The sequence below is a fragment of the Camelus dromedarius genome, chromosome 1 (genome assembly GCF_036321535.1).
Source record: "Camelus dromedarius isolate mCamDro1 chromosome 1, mCamDro1.pat, whole genome shotgun sequence".
In the NCBI taxonomy this organism is placed as follows: domain Eukaryota; kingdom Metazoa; phylum Chordata; class Mammalia; order Artiodactyla; family Camelidae; genus Camelus; species Camelus dromedarius.
In genome coordinates, this window is record NC_087436.1 from 19590508 (window position 1) to 19612702 (window position 22195).

General features: G+C 43.0%; 1 protein-coding gene across 2 annotated transcripts in view; it reads left to right on the forward strand.

The window, feature by feature from the left end:
* The window catches only part of SLC10A7 (solute carrier family 10 member 7), a 221951-nt gene that overhangs the window by 192644 nt on the left and 7112 nt on the right, over positions 1-22195 (forward strand). For both annotated transcript variants that reach the window (XM_010982654.3, XM_031465197.2), the window contains one exon: positions 1792-1865. In XM_010982654.3, coding sequence (XP_010980956.2) covers positions 1792-1865 — 74 coding nt within the window. The remainder of the gene's footprint in view (positions 1-1791; positions 1866-22195) is intronic.

Below are 22195 nucleotides of genomic sequence, written 5' to 3' on the forward strand. Positions count from 1 at the left end.
AAATTCACTTTGGAAAAATGTTATTTAAAAAAAAAAAAGCTGCAGGTAAGACTGGTTGGGAAGCATGAGCTTACAGTGATTTTTTATCAAACGAGAGGAGACGTAAGGGCAGTTTAAATATTCTCTTAACATATGCACAGAGGAGGAAGTGGAGGAGGAATGGGTCCTTCTCCCCTCCAGTGAGCATACAGCCAAGAGCCAGGATGTGGGAGCTATTTAGGGGAGCTTTTTCTCCCAGTGGAAGTCACATATAAGGATGAGGTTACTAAGGGCAATGGTGGGATCTCTTTCTTTAGAGATCCTTAACAATGGTTAGGTGGTTATATCTGCAACCATATCCATGCCCCAGGTTCTAGAATGCTTCTCCATTTGCTAACTCTTGTCTGAGTTCAGGGCAGGGAATATGTAATCTCACTATACCTTCCAACTCTGATTCTGCAGGGAGAAATAGTTTCTAGCATATCAAAGACACAATAATAATATTTACATTTCTAGCCTTTTCGGTTCCTGGCTCTCTAAATCTTTATACTCTAAAATAGGAAATCTCACTATGATATTCACCACTAGTGACCCTCATAACATTTAAAAGATTTTGACTTAGCAAGATTTTTTTTTATGCTTAACGTATTATGTAACAATAAAGCATAGCAGTTAAGAGCATCAGCACAGGAGCCAGACTTGATTTAAATCCTGGCTCTGTCACTCACTAGTTATGGGGCCCTGAGTAGGTCACATAACTTCTGTGTGCCTCAGTTTTCTCATCTGTAAATAGGGATATTGTATAGCCTACCTGATGGAGCTTATGTCTTTACATGCAAAGATCTTAAAAGAATACCTGACCATTTACAGCAACCTGGTTGGGCCTAGAGATGATCATACCAAGTGAAGTAAGTCAGACAGAGAAAGACAAGTATCACACAATATCACTTACATGTGGAATCTAAAAAAAAAAAAAAAAGGACACAAACGAACTTATTTACAAAACAGAAACAGACTCACAGACATAGAAAACCAACTTATGGTTACCAAGGGGGAAAGGGACGGGGAGGGGAAGGATGAATTGGGAGTTCGGTATTTGTAGATACTAACTACTATATGTAAAACAGATTTAAAAAATAAGGTCCTACTTTATAGCACAGATAACTATATTCAATATCTTGTAATAGCCTATAAAGAAAAAATATGAAAAAATATATATGTAAATGTATAACTGAATCACTATGCTGTACACTAGAAATTAACACAACATTGTAAATCAACTATACTTCTATGAAAAGAATACCTGAGATATGGTAACTGCTAAAAATTGGTAATTTCTTATTTTTACTAAAACATATGATGTTAAATCTTTATTCATACCATGTTGTTCTCAAAGGCATGTGTTTGCTTCCCAAAGGATGCATTGCTCCTTGAGGGAAGCAGTTTTAGAGATACATTAACTCTTTCAAGCTGCTGGGTTAAAATCAAGCGATAGCTTAGTGGCTTAGCTCACGGAGTTCCTGGCTGCATGATTTTTATAAACTTCTGCACCACAGGCTGATGACATATGTAACCTTAGGAGAGCTCCACAACACATTTTTAAAACTATCTCCTTTTCATGGATAAACAACTCAGAAATTATTGTCTAAAATGAAAATTTAAGCATCTGTGTGCATTTTGGTACAGAATGACTTCTGTCACCAGGATTGATCAGAGGGATGTTAACGTGAAGGTAGGTGCTACATTTGATTTAGGATGTGTTAAATAGGCTTTTTATAAAACTATTTGTAAAACACTTTTTCTTCCCCCTAGGAATAATTCGAGTTTCACGCCAGCAGACACTGTGGCTATCATTTTCTGTTCCACACACAAATCCCTCACGTTGGGTAAGTGATTTGCAGATTTCAAAACCAACTTAATATTGCCCTCTGAGAATTACATCCTATGATTTTGAAATTCAAACAACAGTTCAGATTATACGGAATGGGGTATTGTCCACTGTGTTACATAAAGAACAATAGCAAAGTATGAATGGGTCATTGCTCTGAAATACTGTTATTTGATTGAACCAATTTTTGAGGGCCTAAATTTAATAGTATAGGATTTAGCTTTATTTGTAATCATGTTTTCGATTCTCATAAAATGTCTTCAATGTAGAATGTTAATGTTAAAAGCTGGCAGAAGAATGGAGGGTGTGGTTGGGGGTTAGGGGAGTGCAATGAGCAAAAGCTTGGCTTTAGAAGGCTCCAGAGTTACCTCTGGAAAATGTTAACTTATCTTCTGGAAGCTTGGAGCAAGGTGGGAATAATGTGATTACTCTAATTTGATATTGACATTAGTTTGAAGTTCATGTCAGAATGTTATTTCTCTAAAGAAGCAGTATAGTTATCATTAACTCAATCTGATTAGCCCCTAAAGTGAAGTGAGTATGTATTTAATGGACAAAAATAGATCCAAAAAAGTGCTATTTTCTACTTAGCTTTATCCAGTTTAGTGGCATGATCTCAATAACCTATCCAGACCTATCTGGAATCCATGTTTTTAGTCATTAAAAGTCATTAAGTAATCAGAAGCTTTATTGAAATATACATCATTCATCATTCACAGGCTCCTTGGGGTAGCAGCTACACGGTGGTAAAACTAATATTAAAAACGCCTTTACATTTTGGTGAGTGACTAACTTTAGAGAATAAAAGATCATGACGTTCTCTGAGTCTGCTCATGTCAAAGTTCAGTCTGTAAACTGGAAAACGAAGACACGTCATAATGGTTTTACTAACCCCAAGCATATCTGTCTGATAGAATCTGTCGTCAGTCTTGCAGGGTTGAGGAAATGATTTATAAATTGGACAAATTCTTCAGGGAGCACTTGCTATGGAGGGCTTCCACTTACTTGAGTAAATTACGCACGTACCGTTCATCCGTCGCAGTATGTCTGTTAGGTTTTCTTCGTGATCACCTCCAATGGAAGTTGAAAGAGCTTTGGAAGCCACATTGCAATCCTGATGTCGTGACCCCGGGCAAGTCACTTAACCTCCCTGAACCTTGGCTTTCTCATGCTTTCTCATCTGTAAAATGGGGTGGAGAATACTTGGTAAGCTGTTGTAAAAATTAAAGATAAAATTTGTCAAGTACCTAGCACAGTACTTGTACATAATACAAGTCCGTACGTGACAGGCTACGTGCAGCAATTGCACTGTGTGTTTTTTTTTTGTTTTTTTTTTGAGTGGAGGCACTGGGGGTTAAACCCAGGACCTCATGCTCGCTAAGCACGTGCTCTACCACTGGGCTATACTCCCACCCCAACTGCACTGTGTATGGATTGCTGGGGGTGAAACGAGGTAGCCCACCCAGAGAGCTTGATGTGCTCCCTGGCACGTGGTGGGCACACTTAGAGCAATGGCTGTTGTTATTAGTTATTAACTGTATTAGTTATGACCGTGTTACCATTTCCAAGGTTCCAGTCCCTTGACCCTGGAACATCTTGTAGATGTTCATGTCACAGTCGTGGTTTAATAATTGACCTCAAATCATCTCGTACATTTTTCCCCATGTGGTTGTTGAGACATGATGCCTGCTGCTTCAGGTCTCCTGAACAGTAAGGGGCTGTTACAAAGGCAGGGAGTCCAGGTGCTGCCAGACTCCTGAGAGGTCGGGAGTTGGGGATCAAATGCACCTGTGTCCTTAGAGCAGGTGCTGTGCCCTGGCTACACCAAATACGCTTTTGCCTTTCTGCCTTTCAAACCCGCCCTGCCCCTAGAACGTGCTTTTGTCAGGAAAACCAAAATAAGTTCTGTTTGTTTGTTTCTCCATTATGTTTTTCTCTGCTGAGCTGGCGGTGTCGAACAAAGAGCTCAACCCAAGAAGTTTACTGCAATGTGATCAGTATTCTGTTCTTTTCTATAAGCAGAATACCTCCCCGTTTGGTCTTTTTTTTCTTTGCATTTTTCTTAATCTCAAAGCCATATGCTTCTGTTCTCGATTCTTCCTAATTTTCAGGCAAACAGATGGGTGCTCTGAACACCAATCAAAAAGTAGCTGTTTTGCTAAAAAGGATTGGGTTAACTCGGACTTTTGTCTGCGTTTGCACTTTGTTTCTGCAGCGTTCTCCCATGAAACAGATACTCAGATCCTCCAGTGAGATACTGATGTGTGGTATCTAAGTAACCAGGTTAGTGTAAATCCTTCCATATTTCTGTAACATGGTAGATCTGGCCTCTCCTGGAACTGGAAGAGCGAACTGCTCATCCTGACTCTTCCACTAAGACAGCCCCAGGCCTCAGATTCCTAAGCTCTTAGATCAGGGAATTTTATTCCAGCGAGGCGATTCTGTCATGCCTTGATCAGAACCGGCTTCCTTCCTGCAGTCTCCTAGTTAACATTTATAAAAATGACGTCCTCACTGCTTCCTATCTCAGTGAGGTGGCATGGGTCACCCTCGTCCAGGAACACCCTTAGTTCTACATACAGCAAAGGGTGTTTGCATCTTATTGCTAGCATGGCCTTGTTAAGCCCTGTCCACTTACTGTATCAGTTTTCACAAAGTCCAATGCGTGTTTTCCTCTCCTGGTGACCTGACATCTCTGGTGCAAAGGATGTGTGTGGCAGTGACCTGAGCTCCAGGCTGATGATTATCCTAACGGGACTTCTCTGCTGCATGGCCGCGACAGAACATCCCACTAAGTGTGAAGAATTCATATTTCAGAAAGCAGGGGGCACATTTCAGGGACTATCACTCAGAGTTATACTTCCTCTTACCTCTCACACCAAGATGAAATACACAGCAGATTTTAATATATCTATTTGACATGTAGAAACTATATCTGTCCCTTTTGTGATCACTGTCAAAATATTTCTTCTAGTGATTTTAGACACACACACATCTTAAATAGAATACAGTAAGAATGCCTTATGAAATAATATATATTATTACATCCAGTATTTGTATTTAAGAATAAATTATTGCTGGCAAAGTAGTACCCAGGTAACTAATGAACCAAAGACGAAAACTCTGGCCTGAGACGCCTCCTGGATACCCTCTTGTCCGTACACTTGCGGTTTATTTTATTGTTCTTGCTTTCGCCCTGTCTCAGTCTCTTCGGTGCGCTTGCATCTACACACATGCTGAATTTGATTCATGGCTTTTATTAGGGCATTTGCCATTGATTGATTAGTTCTTCGTATTAGTACTTTTTCTATTGATTGATTGCAGATGAAGTGACTATTTGACCTTTAATTATGAGGCTTCCTATTGAAAATGACATTGAGCTATGGCTTCACATAATCCATCTGGAAAGCCTGACATGATTCCACTCCCTGGAGTTCGTTCAGGAAGGAGGAGGAGGCCTGGAGGAAGTGCAGAGCTATCACTGGGCCTCGTCTGAAACAAAACTACAGGGCTTGTGTGCTGCTCGCCTAGAGTTGCGACTCAGGGTCAGAGGTAATTATATCTTGTCCAGACAGCATCACTTGCTGTGGGTTGCCCTAAAAGCCATGAACTCTCCCAGATTATTCTCTAGTTGGATGGTGATATTCGTATAATAATGAGAAGGTATTTTACAGAGATAGAACAGCTTGCACCTTGTTACTGATGGTTCAGTGCATGCCCAGTCGGGCTCATCGTGAAAAAAATTCCAGCCTTGGGTCATAATCCAAGGTTCGAATTATTAGTATTTCACTTTTTAAAAATCTTTTTCTCTTGAGTATTCGAGTCACTTTGCTTATCCAGAGTTCTAACATGCATAGAAAGCTTTCTCGTATTCCTAGAAAGAGAAATGTTTAAGGATGTTTGAGATCCTTAAAGTGTATGTTTATAGTAGTTTTTCATGTTTTCAAATGGCAAGATTGAAAGCGTACACTCTTTGAGTGTGTCAGCTGACAGCTGGCAATCAATTGTGAGGTTCCCAGATGTTGCTTATTTCCAAAGGCTTTTCCGAATTGAAAGAATGCTGTTTAAATTTTAAATAGCATGTCATGAGCAACGTTTATTAAAAGTCCACTATGGGCCGTACCATTTGTAGACATTTGTACACAGAGACCAGTCACGGCAGCTGTGCTGCATGTTGAACTTCATTATGAGTCTGCGGTCGCATTTACACAGCTGAGCGTTGACGAGAAACTGTGCATTAAGCAAGAAGAACATAGCTTTTTGGTAGACGTGGGATTCTGGAAAGAGTGGAACAGATCGCCAACCTGATTATCACCAATGATTCTAGTCTGGATTCAAGTTCCAGTTCTCTCACCAAAAGCTGGAGCAAACACTTAATTGCCATCAGCCTCAATTTCCAAATCTGTAAAATGAGAAGATGAACAAGTCGGGTCGCTGAGATTCCTTCCAGTTTTAGGCTTCTGTGAGCCTGGTGCGAAGTGATTGATGTTACCGTTAAGTTCCCCTGCTCTGTGCGAAAAGGAAAAGAGTTCTGGAAAGGAACAGCTATGTAAATAATGTTACATTACAAGAAAGGAGATAAGGCTGTTATGTTTTCCTGAAGAGGTTCAAAAATATCTTCATCCTCTCTGAAGAGTTTCATGGGAGAAACAAAATATGAAAAGGATTTTGTTTTCCATTTTATTTAGAAGCTTTTCAAGAGAGCTAAAGGATTACCTGCAGCTTGGGCTGAAACGATCACTTGACAACATCTGGGTCGTTTTCTCAAGGGGAAATGGAATTGAAATACAAATGTTTGCATTTCTGTTTTTCTTTTCCCTGTAAAAGCTTCTTTGTGATTCTATTTGGCACACAAAGCCTATTATCTTAATAAAACTGCCCTACGATTGGGAAGCACTTTTTTAAACCCTTGAATTCACTAAATCGTGTTACCTAAACAATCTTGAGTATTAGTAAGTCAGTAATTATGACCAAGAAATGAAAGCATAGAAAAAATTCTTAAATTTATTCCACATCATATAACTAATAGAGGGTAGATTCCAGGTCTCCTAACATCCAGAACTGCATTGAAAAACATGATATGAAAGCACTTAGAAGACCAAAGTGTACTAGACTGAGCCAAAGTATTATAATTGTGCCCTCTCAACATAGGTTTGAATTATTTTATTGATTGTTTAAGGAAAAAAAATTACTTCTGATTACATTGTTCATTATAAGACAGTTTTAAAATAGTCAGTATCTCTCATTGTGGCCATAAGCATATATTCCTTGTGGCCTAGTCATTAACTGGCTCTCATTCCTTATATTTTCTTTATTAATGAAAGGTTATATTCTATTTAAAGTGTGCCTTGATGAGCCAGCCCTTACCTTTCATGGGCTATCACTGTCTACACTCCGTTCTTACAGACTAAGAGCTGCAGTGCTTTTTGACAGTAAACTAGTAAGGGGAAAACAGGAGTCCAGAGTAAAGACAGAAAATAGAAGGCCGTGCTTGGGGCATAGCTGTAAGTGTATTTTCTGTCCTGCAATTTGCTCCTGCAGTTCTGTAAGGACAGGCAGTTTGGGGACCTCTACCATCTGACAGATTTTTAAAGATGCCTCTGAAATTAAAGACCCAGTAGGTTTTACCACCATGCTGGAGACAGGTGGGGGAGTGTCTTGTTTCATAGTATTTTCTGATCCACAGGAGGAAAGAGAGAAATGCCAGTTCTCAAACAACGTGATACACTTAGGTTCCTCAGAGGTTTATAGATCATTTTGTTTTGAACTCTTGATTCTGAGTTGGTGCCTGAAATTCATCACTAGCATCTCCAGACTTTGTAATAAAAATTTAGGAAGTCCCCAGGTTCCACGGAAGTATCAAATTAAAGACATTAATACCTCTTAGGAGCACAGACATTGTAAACTGAGTATAATTCAATTTAAAAAAAACCCTCTTTGGGGGATCCCTAGCCTGACCCTCATGTCCCATTCTTCTTTGTTCCTTTTTATTTTATCTATTCTTATTATTTTAAGGAGGGGGTAATTAGGTTTATTTATTTACTTATTTTTAAGCGAGGTACTGGGGACTGAACCCAGGACCTCATGCATGCTAGGCAGACACTCTACCACTGAGCTATACCCAAGCCCCATCTTCTTAATGTTACAGCAGGAGATGTCCGCCATACTCAGCGTCCGCCAAGACCTCTGCCCTGATACCCCCACACTTCTTTCTGCTCTTTCTCCACGTTTTCCTTCGCCAGGGACTGCTAGAAGTTTTTAACCGCAATCTGCAGTTAGAAATACCTTTGACAGTGTGATCCAGAAAACATTTGCATGTGTGTAAAAGTTTTACAAAACAACATTCACTCTTACTTTATGTGATACATCCCATATTCTAGCCAAGTGGCAGATAAAAACCCATTCAAGTGATTTTACAACTCATTAATGGGGTCATAATCCAAGGTCTGAAAAATACGACGTTCTATCTTGCTTGGTGAAATTTTATCGCCTTCCTCAAATAGTGACCATGTAGGCTTTGGCTACTACTGTCCCTTTTCCACTGAACTTTAAGCCAAATTTCTGATACCAAGTAGGAATCAGAACTAAATTAATAAGTTCAAACTAGGAATAAATCTTGATTTGCAGTAAGATCAGCTCCATTCAGATTTCATTAATCCAGCTTATATAATAGAGTTTCTATACTTTTTGTTGATTTATTTTTTAATTATTTTTTCTCTATTCAACATGTTTTCAGTTAGTAATAATAACAGTGAACATTAATTAGGTACTTAAGAGGCGAACCCTGTGCGAAGTGCGTGTTACAGGACTTGGTTACATGACAATACTTCACGGTGACGGTGTAGATTTCAGAGCCCCAGACAGCCCACCGCTCTGATGGAGAACTCTCACTGGCGTGTGCAGTAAGAAAGCACCCCAGTGGTAGCTACAACAGATGCCTGTGTATCTCTCTTAACCAGCGACTTTGCTAATTAGCATAATAAATTCAGAAATAGGTTTTTATTGATGAAATTACTGACTTGTTGCTTTGCATGGTAAATACAGTAAACGGACCCTCACTGATACGCAGACTGCCTAAAAACTTTATAGAGACACGCTTCCCACTTTCTGAAAGAATCTAGCAAATCCTATAGCCTGAGTATGAAATCCCCAGGGCTGTGTGGGAGGCCTGATCACTACCCGGTTTTGTGCCCAGCCTCTGTCTGGAGGACCGGTAGTCACCTGAGGCTGACTGTCAGGGTCACTGAACTCTGCTCTGGACTGTAGCCTCGGTGCCTTGAGATGCCTCCTCCTGCCAGGTGCTGGTGGGAGCACTTGAAAGATCAGGGCTGGGACTTTAGCTGACAGACACGATAGGTTTGCTGAAACTGCTTTTGTGCTTGACTGCTAATACGTGTTGTGTTAAAAATGCACGTATGTACGGCAGCTTACTTTTCAGAGCTGCTGGCAAGGGGATGGAGGGGATCTTAACCTACCCTTAAAACGTCTTTAGCCACTACACACTGTCTGCCCGAAGGACTCTGGATCTTAGGGACGCCTGACCAGCCTGGTGTAGGTCACGTCCATGCCGTGCATCAGCTCCCATCACTCCCACGGTGACCCCCATAAAGGAAGTGAGATCCCAAGAGCACACCACTTGCCCAAGTTGCGTGACCCCAGGTGGCAGAGCAGGACGTCCAGCCAGGTCTGACTCTTGGCCGCTGTGCCGAGCGATGAGGAGAGTTTTGCAGAAGGTTCTCTGCTGTGAAACCCGGCTTCTGGCATCAGCCCTTGGTTACTACGCACGGACAGTTTAGGCCAGGTGATCTCTCTGGGAGCCTTCTAGTTCTAACGTTCACTAATACACTGATTTTGAAAGATTTCACTGCTAGCTGTAGAACCTTGAGTCATTCAGAGGGACCAGAAGATCAGCATTTCTCAAAGGGCAGCCCTTAAGTATATAGCAGATTACTTCCTTCAAAAAAATAAAATGTAGATTACTGGGCCTTAATGGAGGCCTACTGATTCAGAATTTTTAAGAGTAAGACCTTGGAGCCTGATTTTGGTAACACGTTACAAAAAAGGGTATGATGCACACAGAAGTGTAAAAGTCACCATAGTCCATACACCCGTCATCACCTCGCCGCTTCCAGAGACCCTGGCTCCCCCACCCCGGTTCTTAGGCAGGCGTTTGACCTGGCAGAGCGTTCAGTCAGATTTTGTGTGTGTGCCTTTTCACGATGGTGGGAACCAGTTGGAGCCAAGCTAGGTTGTTGAGGTTTTTTAAACTTTAGCCTGGCTGTGATGTACCCCACTTTTAGACACTTTTTATATCATCATTAGCCAAAATGAGATGCTTAGGACATAGAGGCTTATGACACACCACTAAGTACTGAAAAGATAAACAACAAAATCAAAAAAAACACAAAAACTGAGTAGGTACTAGACCCTGATTTCTAGGACTCACCCACTTCATTCTATGACTTCACGGTCATGTCCAGGAGGGGTAAAAACCTGTACCCATTCTTCTCATCTGTGGTGGTGGTTCCCTTATTATTGCCTCCAAGTGCTCTCTTGAGTTTCCTTTGCATGGATCTGGTGAAAGCACGGCGTTTGGATGTGGAAGTAGGCCAGTGTTTCTCAAGGTATAAGCTGAGCAAAAGGAAAGCATCCATTTAGTGCCCATCATACCAAAAACTCACCCCCAAACTGGGGCTTTCTTCCTTTAAGACCGTGTCTTCCTGGCAAGCTGAGGCTTAAATTTAGGCATCTTTAAAATAATTTCAGAACACCTACTATTTGAAAGTTATCCTTATCTGAGTCCTTTTATGTCCCCTCTTCTGAAAGGGGAAGTAACAGGCACACATTTCTTCGTTGTCCTCAAGCACGTCCTTTGCCACATCAGGAGAGCCGACAGCGGCCCGTTTCCCACTGCTCCCTGTTCATCTCTGCACCCGTTGTCAGTTGCAGAGGGGATTGTCTAGTATTATTATCATTATTAATATTTAGAAAGTTTGCCTCTAGCAGTACTAAAATGTGCATCACAGAACAACAGTTGTTTTCTGTGTTTGAAGTGAAGAGTCTCACCCAGGAGATCTCCTTCACTTGAAGCCTCTACCTCTCAATCTCAGCTTGCAGACGGAGACTGATGAATAACAATCGCTGTTTCAGAGTTGCATCTCTCCCATTAACTATTTGGCCATGCCTCTTCCCAGAAACCCCCTTAATGGAGCCAGACGCTATAAACCAGTTTGTGTGGATTTAATGTCAGCCATCTCCATGCAAGAATCAAGGAATCCACGGCTGTAGAATGAGGTGACACCCACGACCTCCTTGTGCCCATCTATAGTCCCATCCAAATGCCTCCAGCCAGATGTTAAAGTTAACTGCCTGTTTTTTAAAGCCATAGGGCACGCAGTAAGTTTTTGACAAGTTACCCTGGGGACAGAAGGAGGTATAAAATTGGACATAAGATCAATAGATTCCTGGGCCCCCGAGATCTTTGGGGAGGGTATAGCTCAAGGGGTAGAGCACATGCTTAGCATGCACGAGGTCCTGGGTTCAATCCCCAGTACTTTCATTAAAAAATAATTAAATAAATAAACCAAATTACCTCCCCCACCCCCCGATCCTGGGCCCACAGAAGCCAGCTCGTTTGGAAAGTCATCTGTCCTGAAGCTGGGCACAGTAATGGGATCGGAGTAGTGACACTTCCCACTGCCATTGCTGCAGTTTACTCTCTGTACAAATACTCTCCCCTGTGTGCTGGTACTACCCTGGTGCTGCTAGAGCAAGCTTTCTAAATATTCATATAATAAAAACCAAGTTCTCTGCAACTAACAGCGAGTGCAAAAATGTGCAGGAAGCCCTGGTGCCAATGAGAATCACTTACTTTATTCGCACGTTGGTTCCACAAGTGCATATTTAGTGCCTACTCTTTGCCAGACACTGTCCTAGGCCCTTAGGGCAGGTGGAGTTTGGGAGGGCGAGAGATAGCAGTGAACAAAACACAACAAAGTTCTCAGCCTTATCCAGCCTCCTCTCTAGCCAGGTTAAACAGACAAACACTTAGACACATGGTGCATCAGATGATGGGAAGTGCTGGGGAGAAGAAGAAAACCAGAAAGGAGGATGGGGAGTTCCAGATGGAGGTGGGGACCTTTAGGCTTAAAGGGGCTTTGGATCAAAGACTTGAAGGAAAGAGGGAGCAAGCCATGTGATAGTCAGAGGAAGGAGGTTCCCACCAGAGGGAACAGTGAGGGCAAAGTTGTGCTTAGCAAGTTGGAAGAAGAGGAAGGGGCCCGTGTTCAGGGAGCAGAATAAGCGAGGGAAGGGTTCTAGTGGATAAAAAATAATGGAAGAGGAGTGGGTGGTATCATGTGAGGACCTGCCCTGATTGCAGAGGAGAGGGGAAGCTGGAGAGGTGTGAGTGGACAAGTGACAAAATCCAGCTTCCACTTGCTGGACTGGGCTTGGCTGGGTAGAAGGGCACAGTGGCGAGAAACAGGAAAGCCAGTTAGGAGCCTCGAATCCAGATGAGAGCTTAGGGTGCTTTGGTTAAAGGTAGTAGCAGTGGAAGTGGCGAAAAGCCTTGGATTCTGGTTGTATTTCGAATGCAGAACTCCTAGGATTTGCTGACGAATTGGATGTGGATGTAAGAGAAAGAGGAATCAAAGGTGAATCCCAGGGGTTCAGCCTGAGGGACTAGAAGGACGGAGCTGCCACTCACTAGACTGGATGAGATCACAGAGGGACAGATTTGAGCCGTGGGAGAGGAGTCCAGGGCAGATCAAGAGTTCCATCCTGAACATGTCAAGTTGGAGATGTCTTTTCAACATCCAGTGGAGAGCTGGCTTTATGAGTCTGGAATTCTGGTCCAGGCCAGAATTTTCAGTATATAGATGTTTGGGGGCTTGGGTTTTTTTTTTTTTTTTAAATAGTGTTTCAATTTTCTTTTTAGAATTCTTTTATATATTTTTTTAATTTTTATTGAAGTCTAGTTGATTTACAATGATGAGTTAGTTTCAGGTGTACAGCAAAGTAATTCAGTTACATGTATACAGATATATATATTCTTTTTCAGATTATTTCCCATTACAAGTTATTATGAGATATTGAATATAGTTCCCTGTGCTATACAATAGGCCCTTGTTATTTATCTATTATATATATAGTAGTGTTTATCTGTCAGTCCCAAACTCCTAATCATCCTAATCATCCTTCCCCCCACCACCCCTTTGGTAACCCTTTGGTAACCATAGTTTGTTTTGTATGTCTGTGAGTCTATTTCTGGTCTGTAAATAAGTTCATTTGTACATGTGGTTGTTATTTTAAGCTACCAGGCGGCAGGAGACCCCCGAGGGATGGGTAGATAGAGGAGAGAAGACCTCTGAGCACCAGGCCCTCAGGCACTCCTGGGTTAGGGAAGATATGAAATTACTTTGATAGTAAAATGATGTGAAATTTGAAATCAGCCAGACATACAAGCTAGCTAGCCTGTATTTTTCTCTTGTCTCACAAGGTTGAGGCGAACATTTGATCACAGAGGAGACGGGAAGCCAGTTTGACACATTTAAAGGAGAAGGTTCTGATATTCATAAGGCTCCTACTACGCGCCAGGCTCTGTGTTAGACGTGTGGGTTGCCATGTTATCTCATTTAATCTTCACCACAGCTCTGCGCATTAGCTCTTACTGATCCATTGTCCTCGCCAGAAAACCAAGCCTCAGAGAGGTCGAGTAACTCACCCGTTTCCACAGTGAGCACAGAGGTAGAGCCAGTGCACAATGAGTGGCCATCTGTCTCCCTCCAGAAACATCCAGAGTCCTCCTGCTCCCCCTTGTTACCAGACCCAGCTTCTCAACCAGGCTTACGTTGGAATCACCTAGGAGCTGTGCAGAACTCTGCCTGGACCCTCCCCATACCTGTTACCTCAGAATCTCTCAGGATAGACCCAGGGGTCACAGTGTTTTGAAGCCACCCAGGTGATTCTGACGTAGCGCTGGCACTGAGAACCGCGGCATCAGGCTACTTCCTGTGTCTGCACCTGCGCACGCTCCACTGCGCTCCAGAAAGGGTGCAAGGTAGGAGGACACCTGCTCGTTAGTTGATAAAATGGGCCACTTGTTTGTGCTGATTGGTGAAAACCACAGTTCTCTGCATTGTGATTCGATATGTTAAGTGTTCAGAGTTTAAAAAAAACCAAGGGGCTTAGAAAAACCTCATGGTTTCCAGAAATACCAGGGGTTTTATTTGTTTTTTTTTATTTTCTTCCTTGGCCTAAAATTCTTCTAAATGAGGTCTTAGCTCCCCGATTTTTATATCATTGAAAATAAATAAAAGGCAGGAGTAGATTAGCAGGATACCATCTAGCCAAGTTAAACCACAGAAACGTATCTGTCTTTTTTAAGAGAGATGGATTTAAGGACAAATAACTCTGATTTCTAATCCCCAAATCAAAACTGCCTTGTTCTTTTGTGTCAGAAGACGGCTCTTCTATGGCTTACATTTATTGTATACACGGTACCATTAAGAAGAAAATTACCACAGAGGGTGATTAGTGGTCATGGCGACAAAACCAAAAATGTGTGTTAAAAATAATTAATATGCATTTGAGTCATGTTTACTCACATTTACTACTTAACTAAGGTTTGAACGCTTTTGGGAATTTCCACTGTCCATTGATAAGATTGTGACTGCAGAATCTTCCAAGAAAACAGAGTTCAGGGTATCAGAAGCTGTGGCAGAATCCTTGAAAATGTGTCTCCTGCTCATCATCCTTCTCATTGGCTCGGACTTGAAGAGTTCAAGTGTTTTTCCTTCATTTATATAAAAACACATCTTTAAAAAGTCTGTAAACCTAGGCAAGGCTTTTCCAGAGCCAGTCAGATGGGGCCAGTTCTGTGCTGGGGACCATGTGAAATCTATTCCGATGACCTTGGATTTTCATCGTATGAAATTCTCATTCTATTTTTGATGTTTCGCATCCTGTGATTGTGAACACCAGCCAGATTTTCTCTTTGGAAGACAAACGACTCTCCCCTCACAGCCCAGCAAAGGAAAAAAGTCATCTCCCTCCACTTCCTTCCCACCTGGCTCCATAAATATGGCGACCCCCTCCCGGAAGCCACAGCCAGCATCCTAATAGAGGCTCCCTGGCTCCACGCTGTAATGCATTCTCGAATTCCCTGGCTGCTAATTACTCCTACAATGCTGTCAGACAGGTGAGGCTGTACCTAATCTTCCAAGGCAGAAACCTTCAGTTGGTAGAGTTAAATGTTTCATTGTCAGCATCTGGTGAGCCGGCCCAAGCCATTCATTAAACATCTTTTCCAATCAGACCGTACCTGTTTCAGAACAGAAATAACACCAGCTGCTCATTTTGGTCTTTTCTCTCCTCTGTATTGAGATAAAACTTTCAGCGAATTGGTAGGATGACAGCCCAGGTTACCAACGGCTACAACACAATCTTTAATTTTCCTAGTGGGCTCAAAATGGTCAGAAAATGGTCATCAGCCAACTTTCATTCAGAGCGAGTCAAGGCCACGTAAGCAGCTTTGTTGAAAGGTGGGCCTCCCTCCTTCGCAGCACTTTCTCGTGTGAATATTAAATTCCTGCCGTTGTCACCCTCCATTATGGTGTGTTAATATTATCAAGCATCTCTTATCCCTCAGGTTCCTGAGTCCTCTCACAGAGTACCATTTCGGGCGGGTCGTGTGGTGGACGGCACCGAATACAGGAGCCCGCCTGTCCGTATTCACATCCTAGCTGTATCCTGTCGCTAGCTGTGCATGGATCATGGCGAGACCTTTATTCATCTGCTGCCTCAGTTTTCTCATCTGAAAAATGGAGATTATAACAGTAGCCTTACTCACATCGTAGATGTGAGGCGTGAGTGAGTCCCTGTTTGCACACTCTCATAGTAGTGCCTGACCCACCGTGAGCCCTGGATAATTATTTTCTACAATCAGTGTTCTGTATACCAATGTACAAATAAGGCCAAAAATGTCCATGAACCCCAAATAGGGCTTCTGAAGTCCTGCATCAGGTGGGATGGCTGAAAGACTAAAACATGAACGCTGCTCTTTTTTCCTAAAATTTGATTCCTGGAAAGATTGTTCCTTTCTCTTAATAATGGTCTCAAGACATTCTGTTTGCAGCCTTGTTCATTTACCTGCTCTTTCAAGCCTAGCCCTCCCTTTTGGATAAAGGGAGGTATATTTTTATATATTATTATATTCTGTGTTTTTAAAATATAGTATATTTTTGAATTCTGGTTTTGAAACGTGAAGGAAGGATAAATCTCTTAGGAAAGTTCTACACAAACATCAATTTAGCACAGCTAAATAGCTCCTGACCACACCAGGAAAGAAGTCAGTTGAGTTGTAAAGTCTCCCTAACTGTAGAGGGGAGGGGTGGCGGGAGAGCCCCCATCAGGACAGCAGAGGGGATGTTTGAGTCCAATGTGTGAAGCATGTTTGCTGGCATCTCCTGTGTGGATTTCCAAGTGTCCCTGTCCCTCTTGTGTGCTATCTACAGAGATAACCATAGGACGTTTTTGAAGCCCCAGAGGTTGGAAGTTAAAATTCCAGTTGTACTTATCTGTTAAACTGATACAAGGTTGTCCTATTTTTCTGCCAGAGGTCTAGCCAAGGGGGTTGTTAGCCGTCCTGGAGCCGCTGCTGTTGCCTTTGTGTTCAGCGATTTGGAAATGCCCTAGTCCGCGTGGGTTTCCGGAACCTACCACTGGGACACAGAGAAAACTGGAGAGCTCTTATTTGCATATATTATTTAGTTGTAGCTCACTTTGGATGACTCTCTTGAGAAAAAGGACAAAAATCTTTTCTTCTGTGTCTCATAAAGCAACCATAGAGGTCTTGATGCTGTGTGGCCGTTTTCAGTTATGGATAGAATGACATGGAAAGAACAGGGAAGCAAACACAGTGTAAATCATTGGCCAGGCAAAGGCAGCCCAACCTGCATAGTGAAATACCTTGGAGAATTTGTGCAGAAGACGAGTCACTTAGATGGAAGTGAATGAGAGTGGGTCACATGGTCCATGACCTCCTGTCACCCTTCCTAACGGGATCTGCAGGGAGTGGACTTGCCAGTCTTTGGAACATTCCAGATGGTTTCAGGAGAAGTTCTAGAATAGCCAGAATTACAGGCAGAATGTAACTCTGGGGCTGAGCAGGCTAAACATCACGTGGCCACCACCCAACAGGCCACACCTTGGGATGGCCCTGGCCGGATCTCGCAGGTCTCCCTTGGATGGACAGCAAGCCGAGCCATCCTCATCAACCCAGAAGTGGGCGGCCTGCCTTTTTACCCACTCTAAAAAAGAGACACAAATGAGAATAACCCAAATATTCACTGAATCCATTTTGCCCAACATCTATTTTCCTAGACAGCAGTGCTGCGCTGCCTTCCTCCCTGGCCTGGGCTGTGACCGTTGCTGGGCGGAGTCCGCGCTTTGCCCAGCTCTGGCACAGGGCCGGCCGCCTTCCCTCCCCAGTCAGTAAGAGCATGAATTCCATGAAGGCAAGGGGTGGGTGGGTGCCCGTTTATTCACTGCACCTGGAAAGGTGTCTGAAGACTTACTACTTGTCAGACATTGAGTATTGTTTCACTTACTGTTTATTAAGGAAAAAAAAAAAAACCTACAAAGTAGGTTCATTTTACAGATGTGAAAACTGAGGTTAAATAACTTGCCCAACCAAGATAACAGGTGGTATGTGGTTCACATGAGATTCCAACCCAGGGTTCTCTGCATCCTGTATCTGGCTTGTTAAGGGCCACATTGTACTGCCTTGCACAGGCTACTGGAAATAATAAATTATAAACTGCGGCATGAAATGACAGCTATCGTACTGAAAATTAGCTTGCTTCAGGATCATCCTAGCTGAAAGCCTTTTCTAATCAAATTCCAAAACTGTTGTTGTACTTTATAATGGCAACATTTCGTATTCTAGAAATGGCATATAATTGCCCCTTTGTTTAGTAATTGAGATTAATCAGTGCCAGTGAGTTTGACTTTCTGTGACTATTTGTCTCTGAAGAGAAAGATTGTGTGTGTGTGTGTGTGTGTGTGTGTGTGTGTGTGTGTGTGTGGTGGGGAAGGGGACACAGATTGGCATTTAGTGATGCCGGAAAAGAGTGGCTGCATCCCCCTCACGGTGACTGCCTTCCGGGATTACATTATGGTGGAGGCCATCTATCCCAATGACTCTTAAAGGCAAATATGGGCTTTTAAACTGAGAGATTCATTACAAAGAAAGAGAGAGAACTCAAAAAACAATGTGTAGGACATTTGGATAGTAAAATTATGGATGTTTCTAACTAAGAACAAACTAAACAAAAGTGGGAAATCTCCATGACGACTAAAGAGAGAAGCAACTGGAGTCCAGATTTGCCAGCAGCTCTCTCCAGAACTCTCTGGAAAGTCTGAGAAGGCATTTAAATGGAAAACAAGCCATGTGAATTCAAGCGAATGAATCTTTGAAAGACAGGAAATCATCCAGGTGACTGGAGTACACTATCTCTTAGCAAAGTGGGAAAGTAAGAGTAATATTCAACTTCCAAAGACACAAGGGGTGTTTTTTGATATATTTCCTGTCCTACTCCACAATTAATCCTCACTTCAAATTCTGGATTCCTTGGTCAGCCCGGTTTCTTTCCTTCCTGCCATATCGAATATATTTTTCTCCTATGAAATACAGCCCTCTCCCAGAGGGGGTGTGAACGATTCCTTCACAGTCCAGTAAAGCAGCAACTAGTATTTGTTCCTGTCCTGTCTGTTTCACTGGGAAACATTGCTTTAGCGCCTGTTCGTAAATAATCAGTCATTTACGTATTGAGGACCAGTCCTGTGCTTAAACACTGCAGGAGATGAAAAGTATAAGATTTTGCCTAAATTCAGGGGAAAACAAAACCTACACAAAAGAAAATAAAGACAACATAAGGAAATGCTAAATTATGGGCTACACCTAGGAAGAGAGGTGTATCTTCAAAAGAGGAAGAAACCAGTAGGGAGGCCGCCTTCACCGTGGAGGAGAATGGAAGCTGAGCCCAAACGAACCCATAGGATTAAGTCATCTAGAGAGAAGGGACAAGATCCAGGAAGGGCTCAGCTTTTACAGAGACAGGAAAGTGCTAAGCCTGAATCATGACAGCAATTGGCATCTGAGAATGTGGTTTAATGGAGTTAACATAGGTTAGTGATCAGAAGTAAATAGACTGTGGTCTAATTCTGCCTCTGCCACCTAACAGACGCATGATGTCAGGCAAGTCACTTAAGTGCTCAAAATCTCAGCTTCCTCCTGTTCAAATGGGAAAATTGCCACCTACTTCCTAGGACTCTTGTAAGGATTAAATGAGATAATGCAGGCAAGGTACTTACAAAATGGCGGAAGTGGCGACTGTTCTTGACTGACGTTGAAGAGGGAGAGGATTTGATGAATGGGCGCTGGAAAGTCATTGTAATTCTTGAGCCGGGTATTGGCTTTAATTAATGTGGGTTGTAGGAAGATTAATCTAACTGTGGTTTGCAGGATTGATGAAGGGGAGAGTCTGAAGACGGGGTTATGTCAGGAGGCGGTGAGACTAATTCGGCTTGATCTTAGGAGGGACTGAATTAGGAAGGCGGCAGTGAAGACGGAGGGAGGAGGAGAATGCTAGATGGAGAAGAGCGTCTCCAGAATGTGGTGACTTGATCTACAAGTAGAAAGACAAATGGGCTTAGTCACAGATGAGCTGCAAACTTAGAGTTGTAGAAACTGGGCAGGCCGGTGACGGAAGGGGTGACACTGGCTGTGCCACACTCACCCCTTGGACAGGGGACAGATGAGGTGATCGGGGCAAGAGCTACAGGAAACAGGCCCCGGGGAGGCAAGGGACCTTGTCTGTGTTAATCTCCTTACATCCTCAGGCACCGGGCACAGCAAGTCACGTGCAGCAAAGGCCCTCAAAGTATTTTTTGAATGAATGAATGAAAAAAATGAATAGATGGTGAGAACATTGTGTATCTACAAGTAAGTAAACTCTGAACAATGCTATAAAGTCGATGGTTTTATATGGTGAACAAAAGAGCAGCCTTCAGTGGGAGATATATAAAGCTCCATATTTAATCTAGGAAGACAAATGTCTGTTTCTCAGGGAAAAATTTAAAACTGTCCATCCAATAGAAACTGGTAACTGTTGAAACTTGAGCACCGATACAAAGGGAATTTTCTAATTCAGGGACTATAAAATAAACATATTTAAAACGGGGGCGGGGGAAACCTTGCTCTTGGACGTATTGTTTTATCCTCTCCATCCTGGGTATAGGATAAAAGAAACCCCTTACTTGCTTGTTAGAAGAAGAAAGCTCTCACTTGAAGTTCCTACTTGGCAGATGTCAGTTGAAAGCCCTGCTTATGGAATATGCCGCCGTGTCAAACTCTGTTGGATAATTTTAGACGAAATGTGTCATGTGTGACATGGGACTGTGGCACGCTGCACATGAGTGATTTCCCCAGTGCTCGGATCAGGTAGCAGCGCTCAGGGAACGCACTCTTCATCTCTCCACACGGTGTCCTTGCAGAGCAGAGGGGGAAGGCTTTTGGTGGAAATTACTTTAGTCAGAAAAAGAATCCATTTACAATATGCGCCTTCTAACATCTTTCAGACAATGCATTGTATTAAAGAGGCATTTTTTGATTAATGTTTTATAAACATTTTTCAGCATGACAGCTTAAAGTCCCTGTAAAATTGTAAATGCGTGCGTAGTGTTCACTTCCATAAAGTCAAACGCCAGCTCATAAAGTCTCGTCGGATCCTGTCAACCGTGGTGACACAGAATCAGTACCTGGGAGCATTAAAATTAATTTGCTTCATTTATATTACCGCCGTGATAGCAAGATGAAAAGAGGCCTATATTTAAATTTTGCTTGAAAAAGAAAACTCTTTCGAGTAAGTTTGTTTGGTTTTTTAAATTATGGCTTTTTTTTTTTTTTTTTTTTTGGTCTCTAGTTAATGAATGTAGGGGAGAGGGGGTGTCTGCCTGCACAGTAACTTTATGATGGGAGCTGGAAAATCACAAATCCACTCATTCTGTGCTTTCCCTTTGTAAGCGCTATGAGATGTTCAGAGGTGAAGAGGAAACAGTCGCTGACCCTAAGAAGCTTACAGCTTAGTAAGGAAAACACAGACACACACAGACACACACAGACACACACACACAGACACACACACACACACACACACACACACACACGGCAGGCAGTGATGATAAACGCAGCAAATGCTAGGCTGGAACGCGCCCCAGGCGGGTAAGCCTACAGTAGACGGAGTCATGGGACATCAAGGATGCCTTCCCAGAGGAGGCGAGCTGGGAACTGAGGGCTAGAAGAATGGTAAGGTCAAGAAGTGCGTGCCGAGCATTCAGGGCAAAGGGGCTAGTGTGGGAGCCCGAGAGGCCCGGAGAGGAGAGGCGAGCCCTCCAGAGCCGGGGTGGGAGCGGGGATGGGGAGGAGGGGGCACAGCGCTCTTCATGGTGGAGCTCGGAGGTAGCCGAGGGGAAGACCAGTGAGACAGAGAGGGATTTTGTACTCACTCTGGTCGTGGAGTGGAAAATCGCTTGCTCAGGATAAGACTAAAGGCAGAGAGACTGGTTTGGGGATGGCGTGGGGAGCACAAGAGAGAGCTGACAGTGCCCTGAAGGAAGGTTAAGGGGAGGTGGGAGTGGTCACAGACGAGCCAGGGAGTCACTTTAGCGAGGGCTGTGTCACTTCCCGCTCTCGTCAAGCCTCGCCCTGTCACTGTTCAGTGAGTGCTAACTGAATGAATGAGCAGGTGACCCAGTGAATTATTAAAAGAATGCGTGAAGAGGATGGAAGGGTGGTGTATTGCACGGGCTTCTGGGAAAAGCGGTGTAGCCGATTTTCTCTGACTTGACTTGAAGATCAAATTTTGCCAAATTCATGGCCAGGTGACAGAAATCGCAGTGTGGTGAGGGTGGAGGCTCTCGCAGGCTTCCAGACTCTCTCTGTTGTATTTCCGGTGTTTGTCCGTATAGTGCTGGAAACACAGCAAAGATGCCCTAGAACAGAGATAGTAAACTCACTGCTCCCAAACGGTCGCCCTGGGGCTTGGAGATGTGAACTCCCCCTCCGCTTCTCCCAACCTCTCTTTCTACTCTGACCCTCGAGGAAATGAAAATGTACTGAGTGGAAGCTGCTGATTTGGGGCCGGGAGGGCAGGTGGGGAAGAAACTGAAGGAAAGCAGGGGGAAAGAAAGGCTGAGATAAACCGGAGATGGCGGAGAAGCTAATAGTGGAAAAGGACAGTAGATAACCGAGTGACTGAAGTGTAA